This window comes from Scylla paramamosain, chromosome 37 (genome assembly GCF_035594125.1).
Source record: "Scylla paramamosain isolate STU-SP2022 chromosome 37, ASM3559412v1, whole genome shotgun sequence".
NCBI classification, from domain to species: domain Eukaryota; kingdom Metazoa; phylum Arthropoda; class Malacostraca; order Decapoda; family Portunidae; genus Scylla; species Scylla paramamosain.
In genome coordinates, this window is record NC_087187.1 from 9,840,001 (window position 1) to 9,852,500 (window position 12,500).

Consider the following 12,500-nt stretch of genomic DNA (forward strand, 5'->3'; position numbering starts at 1 on the left):
GAAAAGACAGGAAGAAAAGAAAAGTGCGAGGAAAGAGAGATGGATAAAGGTAAGAGAAAAAAGAAAAATAAAGAAAGGTTATATATAGTTAATAAAAAAAGAGAGAGAAAAGAAAGAAAAATAAATAAAGAAGGATGTATAGTTATATGAAAAAGAAGAAGAGGAAAAAAGAATGAAAGAAAAAAGAAAGAAAGGAAGAAAGCTAACAAAAAAATCACAAATCTCCCAACACCAAAATAAAAAAAGGAAAGAATAGCAGAAAATAAAATAAAAAAGAAAGAAAAATACAAAACGAATAAAAAAAAATACAAACATACACAGATCTGTTCTCTTCCTCTTGTCCTCTCCCCTTCTTCCTTTACTTCGACTTCCACTCTGACTTTCCTTCTCCATTCTCTTCCTTCCTTCTCTTCTTCCCTCCCTTTTTTTCACTCTTCCCTTTCCCTTCTCTATTTCCTTCCTTTCCCTTTAATCCTTCTCCTTCGCTTCTTCTCTTTTTCCCTTTTCCTCCCTCACCATCTCTCACAAATTCCCTTCCTCCTTTCATTTACTCTCCTTCCCTCCGCCTCCCTTTCCCTTTCTCTCCCTTCCCTACTAATCACACTCCTCCATTCCTTTCCTCCTTTCCTCAATGTCCTCCTTTATTTCTCTTCTTTCCTTTCCTCTTTCCCTCTTTCGCCTCTTTAATACACCTGTCACTTTCACTTCTCAACTCTAAACACCCATTTCCTTCCTTTCATCAACGAATTTCTCTCTTCTTTCCCCATTCTCTTTCTTCTTCTTTCTTTTCTTCACCCAGTTTTTCTCTCTTTCTCCTCTTTCTCCTTTCTCGCTTTCCCCTTTCCTAACTCAATTCATTTCTCCATCCCTTCTTTTTTCCTTTCTCACCATCCTCCCTTACTTACTTATCACCCTTCCCTCTTCCTTTCCTCTTTCCCTCTTTTCTTCACCCAATTCTTCTTTCCTTTCCGCATTTCCCACCTTCCTCCTGACTTATCACTCTCCTCTCTTCTTTTCCTCCTTCCCTCCTTTTTTCACCCAATTCTTCTTTCCTTTCTCCATTCTCCTTTTTCCCCCTTCCTCATTTCTCACTCTCCTTTCCTCCCCCCTCCTTTTTTCACCCAATTCTTCTTTCCTTTCCCCATTCTCCTTTTTCCCCCTTCCTCATTTCTCACTCTCCTTTTCTCCCTTCCTCCTTTCCTTAACCAATTCCTCTCTTCTTTCCCCACCTTCTTTTCTCTCGCCTTTTTCCCCATCTCCTTTGTCCCCTTTCCCCTTCCCCTTGTCCTTCTCCTGTCACTCACCTTCCCTCCTCCTTTCCTTCCCTCTCTCCTGCCCCACCCATCACCTGCAATCCCAAAGACACACCTTGAGCCAAGCGACAGGTAGCAGGCGATATTCATGGGTCATGTTGTCAGGTAGTCGCAGCCGCCAGTCCTTCCAACTCTGGGCGAAGAAGATGTCAGCGGCGTAAGTCTGCGGGGAGGGAGAGACAGAGAGAGAGAGAGAGACGGTTAGAGAGGGAGAGGGAGTAGGTGAGGAAAAGACAATGAGACAGGAAGTTAAAAAATAAATCGCACTACCTATTATGAAAGAGAGAGAGAGCGAGAGAGAGAGAGAGAGAGAGAGAGAGAGAGAGAGAGAGAGAGAGAGAGAGAGAGAGAGAGAGAGAGAGAGAGAGAGAGAGAGAGAGAGAGAGAGAGAGAGAGAGAGAGAGAGAGAATGTGTGTGTGTGTGTGTACAAAGTAGAGTGTAATTTTCATCAACTAATGTGTTCTGAAGTACAAAAAAGTTAAAGGAAATAAGGAAGGACAGAGATGAATGACGGAAAGTAACAGGAGGAAAGAAAAATATGATGGAGAGGAAGGTGAATATACACGTAGAAAGCGTCTGGAATACCTGGGAAGGGGAGGCAAGGGAAGGGAAGGGAAGAGATATGAAGTGAAGTGATGAGGAAGGGAAGAGAAGGAAAATTGAAAGGAAGGAAGGAAAGGAAAGGAAGGGAAGTGAAGTGAAGAAGTGAATGAAGGGATGGGGAAGGGAAGAGAAGGAAAATTGAAAGTAAGGAATGGAAGGAAAGGAAGTGAAGCGAAGGGAAGGGAAGGGAAGGGAAGGGAAGGGAAGGAAAGGAAAAGAAAGTGAAGGGAAGGGAAGGGAAGGGAAGGGTAGGGAAGGTGAGAAAAGGGAAGGGAAGGGAAGGGAAGGGAAGGGAAGGGAAGGGAAGGGAAGAAAAGGGAATGGATATGAAGTGGTATATTCGTGTGAGGTGAAGGGAAGGGAAGGGAAGGTGATGGAGGTGGAAAGGACGAAGGGAAGAGAGGGAAAGTTAAATGAGTCATCAATAACTGCCACCTGCCTCTCTTCTCAGTGTCAGCCTCCCTCGACTTAGTTTAAGCTGCTTCTCAACTCCGTACACACACACACACACACACACACACACACACACACACACACACACGTACCCAATAACCCACAGACCCACTCATCCATACACACATTCACACACAAAGTACGTAATTTCCCATCACTCCTATCTCTCTTATTAACATTCAAAGCCCCAAATCTCAAAGTCTGATGGAAAGGCATGGTGGGCGTGTATTGGTGTGTGCGCTTCATAAAGGGACTGCCACGTGTAGGTATATGGTGCTGTTCCTAATGGGTCTTTTTTTCGTCTTCTTTTCTTCTACTGTGTTCTTGCATTGTTCCTGATGTTTTATTTTTCTTTTCTTTTCTCTTTTTTTTTATTTTGCGACTGTAGTGGTAGTAGTAGTAGTAGTAGTAGTGGTAGTAGTAGTAGTAGTAGTAGTAGTAGTAGTAGTAGTAGTAGTAGTTGTTGTTGTTGTTGTTGTTCTTGTTGTTGTTGTTTCCCTTATATTCGTGTATTGTTCCTAATGTTCTTTTCTTCTTCTCCTTCTTCTTCTTCTTCTTCTTCTTCTTCTTCTTCTTCTTCTTCTTCTTCTTCTTCTTCTTCTTCTTTCTCTTCTTCTTAGTTTTCCTTACGTTCTTGTGCTGTTTCTAATGTTCTTTTTCTCTCTCTCTCTTCTTTTATGTGTGAAATGGGATAACTGAGAGCATAAAAAAATAAAATAAAATTGGAGGGATGATAAAAAAACTCGCTCAGAGAGAGAGAGAGAGAGAGAGAGAGAGTGAGAGATTCTATTGTTCCCGTCACTCCTATCAGAGTAAAATAAAAGATCTGGATTTTAACACGTCTTTTTTTCTTTTTCACTTCTTTTCTTTTCTAAGTGTGACGGGGATGGTCAAGGGCACAAAAAACGTGTGAATGGAGGTGGAGAAAAGTCCAGCTCAATTGCTGTTCACTCAGAAAAAAAGAGAAATAGAGAGAATCCCAAAAAGGTTAGCCAATAAAGTTGTGAAGGTTTGTGTTTGTACTCCTCTCACTCTCACTCTCTCTCTCTCTCTCTCTCTCTCTCTCTCTCTCTCTCTCTCTCTCTCTCTCTCTCTCTCTCTCTCTCTCTCTCTCTCTCTCTCTCTCTCGAAGTAGTTGAAGTCACAGCAAGATAAAAAAAAAAGGAAGAAAAATATTTCGAGAGTTCCGGAGTTTACCAATGAAAAAGTGATGAAAAGTGAAGATTTTGGTATTTTGGTTAGCTTTTGCAGTAACAGTAGGACAAAGTAAAGGAACCTCAGAGTTTACCAATGAATTGTTCGAGAGAGAGAGAGAGAGAGAGAGAGAGAGAGAGAGAGAGAGAGAGAGAGAGAGAGAGAGAGAGAGAGAGAGAGAGAGAGAGAGAGAGAGAGACATAGATGTGGACGAGCGGCAGCACTACAGGGAGATGGATAAGGAGGATCTCATCTCCCACACCCTACGCCTACAGAAGGAGGTAACAAACAAAAATAACATAATTCAGTCCCTCACGCTACAAAGGGACTGGATTCTCGATAAACAGACACACGTGGCAGAACTCAATGAGCTCATGGAGGTCCTCACGGAGTGTAAAGCAGACGCGGGAGTCTATTGCGACTACTGCTACTCCCTCCTCTATCCTGAGGATTTGGGAGGAGGCGTGTGCCTCCTCGGACCACTGGAGGCAGTGGTGGCAATCACCTTCACCACAGCGGCCGCACCCCCCACCATCGCCACCACCACCTAAACCTCAAGTAGCACCAACATCACCATTACCACCAATAACAATAGCAGCAGCAACAGTAACAACAACAGCAGCAACAACAACAGTAACAACAACAGCAGCAACAACAACAGCAGTAGTAGCAGCAGCAGCAACAACAACAACAGCAGGAGAAACAGTAGCAGTACTATCAGCAGCAACAGCAGTAGTAGCAGCAGCAGCAGTGGTAACAATAACAACAACAATAATAGCGACAGGAGAAACAACAACAACAACAAAAACAACAATGGAAGCAAGAAGAAGATCCAGCGACAGCGACGCGGCCAACGGCGTGCAGGAAGTCACCCCAACACACCTGACCGGCGACCTGTCCCTCCTCCTCGCATGACTCAGCTACAGGTATCCGCGTACCCAGTGAGGCACAGGGGAGAGCAAAGGGTCCGATGTGACTACTGCTTCCGCCCCGGCCACACAGCTGAGATGTGCTACAGCCACTCTGCTGATCAACGCCAGGAACAAAGGCAGCAGATAATGTTCATGAGGGTTCTGAAGGAGGGTTTAGCTCGGCAACAACTTCCCCACCCCCAGCAACCCTTTCAGACCCCCTCCAGCCTTCCTGGCAGCCACAACCCGGTCACTACCTCAGCTGGAATCCCTCCTCGTGGCAGGGCAAACACTAACGCGTCTCGCCTCACCACCACACCTCACTCCCAAGCCAACGCGAGGAGGCAATGGAACAGACACCCCAGCTGTCACCTGACCGTGGTCTCCGCCAACGTGAGAGGACTCCGCACCAATGTGGGTGACCTTAGCCACAATTTCGTACTGAGACATAGTGCTGACATTGTCGCAGTGACAGAAATGGGGCTGAGTGACGAGGTGGAGCCGATGTTCGGCAAAATATCAGGCTACTCCCTGTGGGTAAGGATGGACCGAGAAAATAAGAGCAGGCGGAAGTGTCGCTGTCTGTTTTAAGGACGGCCTCCAAACACAGGAACTCGAGGTAGCCGTACCACACCTGATGGAGGCACTGTTCTTCAGGGTGGTACTTGCAGACAACAGTGGGCTTCTCCTCTGTGTCATGTACCGCCCCCCGAGACAAGGATGAGCCCCGCTAGACTTCCTAACGGAGGAACTCGACACCCTGCTCCAGCGACACAAATGTTCCCATGTGATGATAGTGGGGGACCTGAACTTCCACATGGAGCAGGATGCCTTCAGTAATCTCTTGGCTGTTCAGGGCCTGACCAACCATGTCACCTTCCCTACACACGAGCGGGGAGGGCTGCTGGATCCTGTGGTGACAGACCTACCCGAATCCAACATCAGCTGCCAGCAGCTAGGACCAGTGGGCAGCTCAGACCACTTTGCCGTGCTGTCTCAGGTCGAGCTGCTAACGGCGAGGGAAGACGCTATCCCGGATACCGTTTGGCTTTGGAACAGGGCGGACTGGCCATCCATGAAGCAGGACATGGAGAACACGGACTGGGAGGCCCTTCTAATGGGAGATGCTGAGACCAAGAAACGCGCCCTCACCACCAGGCTCCTTGCCCTCCAACAGCAGCATGTGCCCAGCCGAGTATATCTCTCCAGGCCTGGTGATCCCGCCTGGTTTGCTTTTCTCTGCACAGCATCTGCCGAGGCCAAGCATGCTGCCTTGGTGAGGTACAAGCGACACCCGTCACGTAGGAACAAGACGCTGCATCCGGAGGCGTGTAAGAGGATGACGTCCATCTGCAGATGGGTGAGGAATCAGCTAAGGGAGGACAGAAGGCGAAAGCTCAGTGGCCCAGGTGTTGGCAACAAGACCTGGTGGAATCTGGTGAAGGAGCAGCAAGGAGCATGTCACCGCGAGACTCTTCCTCCACTCATCAGACCTGACAGATCCACCGCCACGAGCAATGCAGACAAGGCCACACTCCTCGCCGAGCTTTTCGCCAACAAGATGAAGGTTGATGACCCGGCACGATCTGTACCACAGCTGGCCCCGGAAACTGATTGCACTGTCACCACTGTCTTGGTGACGGCAGAGCAGGTTGAGTGGCTACTCGGAGTGGTGGATGTGGGTAAAGCCACAGGCCCGGATGACGTCAGCCCAAGGCTCCTCAAGCACTGCGCTAGAGAGCTGTCAGCTCCTCTCACCACCGTCTTCACATCTTGCCTGAGGGAGAAGAAGTGGCCCTCAGTATGGAAGGAAGCGCGTGTGGTCCCAGTCCACAAGAAAAACTCAAGGTCTGAGCCCAGCAACTACAGACCCATCTCCCTGCTCTCAGTGGTGGGCAAGTTGCTGGACCAAATAGTGTCTGCTGTCATCTGCCAACACCTAAGCGAGAACCACCTCCTCTCAGACAGGCAGTTTGGCTTCAGGCCTGGCAGATCCACTGCAGACCTCCTCATCCTCTCCAAGGACTGGCAAAACGCCCTGGAAGAAGGCCTGGACACCCTTGTGGTGGCCCTGGACATTGCTGGGGCTTTCGACAGGGTCTGGCACGCGGGGCTCATTGAAAAGCTTCGCGCCAAGAGTGTCCAAGATGACCTGCTAATGCTGCTCGAAGATTACCTCCAGGGTAAGACCCTTCAGGTAGTAGTCAACGGGCAGTCATCAAGGCCTTCACCTGTCCGGGCCTCAGTCCCACAAGGCTCCGTCTTGGTCACAGTCCTATGGAACAAATACATCGACGACCTCCTCCGGCAGCTGTCATCTGTGGCAGCATACGCCGACGACTGCACACTCTCCTGTTCCTACTGCTGCCTCGACAGCCAGCGTGCTGTCATTGAGCTGAACAGGCAGCTCGGACTGGAGGAGCAGTGGGGAAAAGATGTGGCAGGTTAACTTCGCTCCTGAGAAGACGCAGGCGATGGTCATCTCGCGGTCCCCAGGTGCCTCACACGCAGTCTCAGAACAGCTGCGTTTTGGAGGCAAGAGCCTGCCACTCCACGATTACATCAAGATCCTGGGCGTGTCTGTGGACCGCGGCCTACGCTTCAATCACCACATCGCTGTCGTCGCCCGCCAGACCTCTCTCCGAGTCTCTGCCCTGCGCAGGATGGCGAACACCCTCGACCCACGGGGCATCCTCACGCTATACAGGGCACAGATACGCCCATGTATGGAGTACGATGCCCTGTCCTGGATGTCGAGTGCCGCCATTCACATGCAGAGACTGGATGCTGTGCAGCGGCGAGCCCTGCGCTTGGTGGCCACCGACGAGGACCAACAGCATCCAGCACCAGTAACGTCACTGGAGCATTGCCGGGACGTGTCGGCACTAGTGGTGTGCCACAAAAACTCAGGTGCAGAGGGTCCCCCACCTTGAACCCGTGAGGCTGCTGCCACACACAGTGCAGAGGTGCACCAGAGCTGCGGCCAGTAGCGACGAGCTAGTGAAGGTGCCTCGATCTCGCTCTAGCCAACACCAGCGCACCTACACAGCCAGGACTTCGCGGCTGTGGAACATGTTCACGGTGGCCACGCCCCAAGTGCAGGACATGTCCACACACCAGGTGAAGCTGGCAGCCCACAGCTGGCGTAGCACGCACCTGTCCCTAATGGCGCTTTAAATTTTAGTCTTACATTAATATATTTCATTATTCTGTATTATCATCTTTATGTTAATTATGTATAGTGTTATTCCCTGTAAATAATAATAGGCTTTTTAAATAATTCCATACTCAACGTGGAATTTTAAGCCTTTCTGTAAATATTTGTTGAGAGAGAGAGAGAGAGAGAGAGAGAGAGAGAGAGAGAGAGAGAGAGAGAGAGAGAGAGAGAGAGAGAGAGAGAGAGAGAGAGAGAGAGAGAGAGAGAGAGAGAAAACGGAAACAATTCTAGAGTTCAAGAGTTTACAAGTCAAAAGGGATGAAAGAGTGAAGATTTTTGGTTATGTTTTGCAGCAGCAGCAGGAGAAAATAAAAGGGTCTCATATTTTACCAGTGAGTTATACGACAGTCTAGCAAAGAAAGAGGATAAAAGGTTCATGGCTCTAGGTAACTCTTGTTTTAGTAGACCAAAACAAGAGTGAGAGAAGAATGAAAAGTAAGAAAAAAATAAAGGCAGTGGTTAACTCTTGCACCTCTGCGGCAGAAAAAAAAGTGAAGAGAAAAGGAGGTAAGTTGAAAGCAATGAAGACACTGGTTAAGTCTTGCATAAGCAGGACAGAACAAGAGTAAGAGAAGGTAAAAAAATATTCAGAAACTAATTTATTCTTACATTATTTATTTATTTATTTTTTTTTGTAGTATAAGAGAATAAGAGTAAGAGAAAAGTGAGAGAAAGGACATAAGAAGAGTGGGAGAAAATGCTTAGAAAAAGGAATGGAGATAATAATTAACTCTTGCACTTTTTTGGTAACAGAACAAAATTAGAGTGAAAGAGAAGGAGCGGAAGAGAAAAAATTGAAAAAAAAATAAGACATTAGTTAACTCTTGCACTAACAGCACATAACAAGAGTGAGAGAATAAAAAACAAAGATATTGGTCAACTTTAGAAAGAGAAGAAAGCAGAAAGTCTTATGCAGCGAGGCCATGAGAGAGAGAGAGAGAGAGAGAGAGAGAGAGAGAGAGAGAGAGAGAGAGAGAGAGAGAGAGAGAGAGAGAGAGAGAGAGAGAGAGAGAGAGAGAGAGAGAGAGAGAGACAGACAGAGACAGACAGAGAAAGACAAACAGAAAGAGAAAGACAAAAAGACAAAAAGAGAAACAGAGAGAGAGAGAGAGAGAGAGAGAGAGAGAGAGAGAGAGAGAGAGAGAGAGAGAGAGAGAGAGAGAGAGAGAGACATCCTATTTGCGCTGCGTGTGGCGGGTAGAGGAGGCATGAGGCAGGCAAGAGGCGGGGCAGGGTAGGGATGAACCGGAGAGTGAAGCACCTTGTTAAAGCGCTCTGCTGCACCTGGGCCCCACCACGCCCTCTCATAAGCCTTCCTGATGCCGCCCCCTCCCCTCCCTGGCCTGAAGGATGGCACGGAGCGGCAGAGTGGGTCAAATGGGGCAAAGGTTAGAGAGAGTAATAGGGAGAGAAGGGGATGGCATGGGGGCAGAAAGGGAGGGGAGAGAGAGAGAGAGAGAGAGAGAGAGAGAGAGAGAGAGAGAGAGAGAGAGAGAGAGAGAGAGAGAGAGAGAGAGAGAGAGAGAAATAGGTCCGGTAATGATATGTGTGTGTGTGTGTGTGTGTGTGTGTGTGTGTGTGTGTGTGTGTGTGTGTGTGTGTGTGTGTGTGTGTGTGTGTGTGTGTGTGTGTGTGTGTGTGTGTGTGTGTCAAAAAAATTGATTTCAAAAGAGAGAGAGAGAGAGAGAGAGAGAGAGAGAGAGAGAGAGAGAGAGAGAGAGAGAGAGAGAGAGAATCACAGTATCGTACATTTTTGACTACTTGTTTTCAAACCGACCCCACCACTCTCTCTCTCTCTCTCTCTCTCTCTCTCTCTCTCTCTCTCTCTCTCTCTCTCTCTCTCTCTCTCTCTCTCTCTCTCTCTCTCTCCATATTTGGGTTTCAAACATTTTTTTTTTCTTGACAATAAACAGTCGGCTTTCTACTTTTCAATTTCACATTTGGAAAATCAAAACACACTAAATGCTTCTTGTCCCTTCCGCTAAAAAAAGTAAATAGAAAATAAATAAATAAACAAACAAGCAAACAAATAAATCAATAAATAGATAAATAAATAAATAAAATTTAAAAAATGAGTAAATGAATTTAAAAAAAATAGAAAAATAAATCGCAAACCACACACATAAAAAAGGAGACAAAAAAAAAAACGAAAAAAAAAATCAAGAGCCTATTTTTAGCGCATTACACCAAGGTACGTGACTGCCGCGCGGGTCGCTCACGTAATGCTCTTACCGGCTTAGCTAAGATCAGACCTTCCAATTGTAATTACCTAATCGCATTTTGCCGCCCATAACATTAATATTTACACTTATAAATCCAAGAGAGAGAGAGAGAGAGAGAGAGAGAGAGAGAGAGAGAGAGAGAGAGAGAGAGAGAGAGAGAGAGAGAGAGAGAGAGCTGGATTTCATTACTCTCTGCCCCTCTCTTCCCCACTAAAAGCTTTAAAAAATGTAAAAGGCAAAAAAGTAATAAAAAAATTTGTGTATTTTTGAGAGAGTTAACGATGGATATTTATTTTGCTCTCGTTTTTTTCTTATTCTTTTTTTTTATTTTATTCTTGTCATTAGTATTACTATTTGAATTTTTCTTCCTTTCTCTTCCTCTTCTCTTCTTTTATTTCCTCCTCCTCGTCCTCCTCGTCCTCTTCTTCTTCTTCTTCTTCTTCTTCCTTTTCTTCTTCTTCTTCTTCTTCTTCCTCCTCCTCCTCCTCCTCCTCCTCCTCCTCCTCCTCCTCCTCCTCCTCCTCCTCCTCCTGTGCACCGTCAGCGGAATAAAACAAAAGACTCATGATAACTATGCTAATAATCTCTGTGGCCTTTGGAAGCAGTTTTTGCTAATAATCTCAGAAGACAGCTTTGATGGGAGGATAATGTGCTGAAGAATACAAATCTCTTTCTTCTGCGTCTGTTGCCTTTCGGTGTCTCATCGTGTATCAACAACATTTAACTTTTTCCTGTTAGTGGCACATTACTCGTATTTGACCTGAGTAGCCGGCAACACTTGTTCTTTTAAATAGATGAGAGTACACACACTTCGCTAAATACTGGACAGCACCTTCTGATGTGAGTATTACCTTTCTGAATTATCATCTAAATTTCCACGCGAACATTTTATGAAGTTTAACCCTTTCACTGCCATAAGTAACAATCCTCAGCGCTAAAAGCAATGCATGAAATCTTTTCTAAGACGTACACACGCACGCACACACACACACACACACACACACACACACACACACACACACACACACACACACACACACACACACACACACACACACACACACACACACACACACACACACACACACACACACACACACACACACACACACACACACACACACACACACACACACACACACACACACACATATATGTATATATATATATATATATATATATATATATATATATATATATATATATATATATATATATATATATATATATATATAAGACGATAAAAAAGAGTGGATTTTGCAACTTCTAGTCTATATAATGTTTGGAAGTGCCTGTAGAACAAGAAAAGACGCCTCAGAGTGGTTAGTAATTTAAGAAAGATGCGTTAAATACTCGTAGCAGTGAAAGGGTTAATACATCTATAAACCCTTTCTTCTCTATTCCTCTGATCTTTTCTTCTCGTTTCTACCTGCAATCTCGCCTCTATTTCATCCTAAGCCTCTAAATCTTTTTCCAGTGAACTCTCATTAAATACATGAATGAAAAATGCAATAAGTAATCTATACAGTTTTGTGTAATAACTTTCATTTTTCCCTCAAATAAATATCCAAACATTATTGTATCACAAAAATCTATACCAATTTAAGTCATGATTGTAATTTACAGCTTTTTACAGAGCATAAACAAAATGAAATTATGAATCTAGGGAAGAAAAAAATAAGCAGAGAGAGAGAGAGAGAGAGAGAGAGAGAGAGAGAGAGAGAGAGAGAGAGAGAGAGAGAGAGAGAGAGAGAGAGAGAGAGAGAGAGAGAGAGAGAGAGAGAGAGATGGTATCACAGTCAAGTAGGCTGAGAAGAAAAAGGAGAAATATGGAAGGAAAGGAAAGAAGATATGGGCGAGGATAGAGAGGTGGGGAAAAAAAGAAGAGGTGAAGGAGGGAAGAGAGGAAAAACAGTGAAGGAAAGAGAGAGGATGATGTGAGAAAAGATGGGTAAAGGTTGGGAGGGGAAAGAAAGGAGGGTGAAGAAGGGAAGGGAGGGAAAAGAAAGAGGAGGAGAATGCGAGAGGAAAGGAAGTGAGAGGAGACAGGGAAACAGAGGAGGAGAAAAGGAAGATGGAAAAAGAAGAGAAAATTAAGCGAAGGGAGGGAAAAAAAGGTAAGGGAAAATAAGAGAAAATAAGGAAAAATAACCTAGAGGCCATACATCTCCAGGGAAAAAAGGAACGTTAAATATTACATGTATTCTATTCAGGGAAAAAGGAAAAGGGAAAAGGGAAAAGTCGAAAATTTTTACGTTTCTGTCCATTGTATTCTTTTAATTTTCGTCTGCCTTGCGTCCATTCCATTAATTTTCGTCCCTTTGTTTATCTACTTCTTATTTCGTTGTTTCCTGTTTCCTCTAGGCTCGTGTCGCGTATTTTGTGTTCTGATTTACTTTTTCCATCATATTTTTTTTTCATTTCTGTAGTTTTTTTCTCCGTTTGTATTTTTGTTTATTGTTTTATTTATTTTTTTATTCTTCTTCTTTCTTTTTATTTGTTCTTCTTCAGATTCGTGTCTTACTTTGTTTTTAATTTACCTCTTTCAGTTTTTTTTTCATGAGTTTATTTATTTTTTTATATTCT

General features: G+C 45.0%; 1 protein-coding gene across 4 annotated transcripts in view; it reads right to left on the bottom strand.

The window, feature by feature from the left end:
- The window catches only part of LOC135091475 (glycine receptor subunit alpha-4-like), a 224,382-nt gene that overhangs the window by 54,915 nt on the left and 156,967 nt on the right, over positions 1–12,500 (bottom strand). For all 4 annotated transcript variants that reach the window (XM_063989136.1, XM_063989135.1, XM_063989137.1 and 1 more), the window contains one exon: positions 1,369–1,476. In XM_063989136.1, coding sequence (XP_063845206.1) covers positions 1,369–1,476 — 108 coding nt within the window. The remainder of the gene's footprint in view (positions 1–1,368; positions 1,477–12,500) is intronic.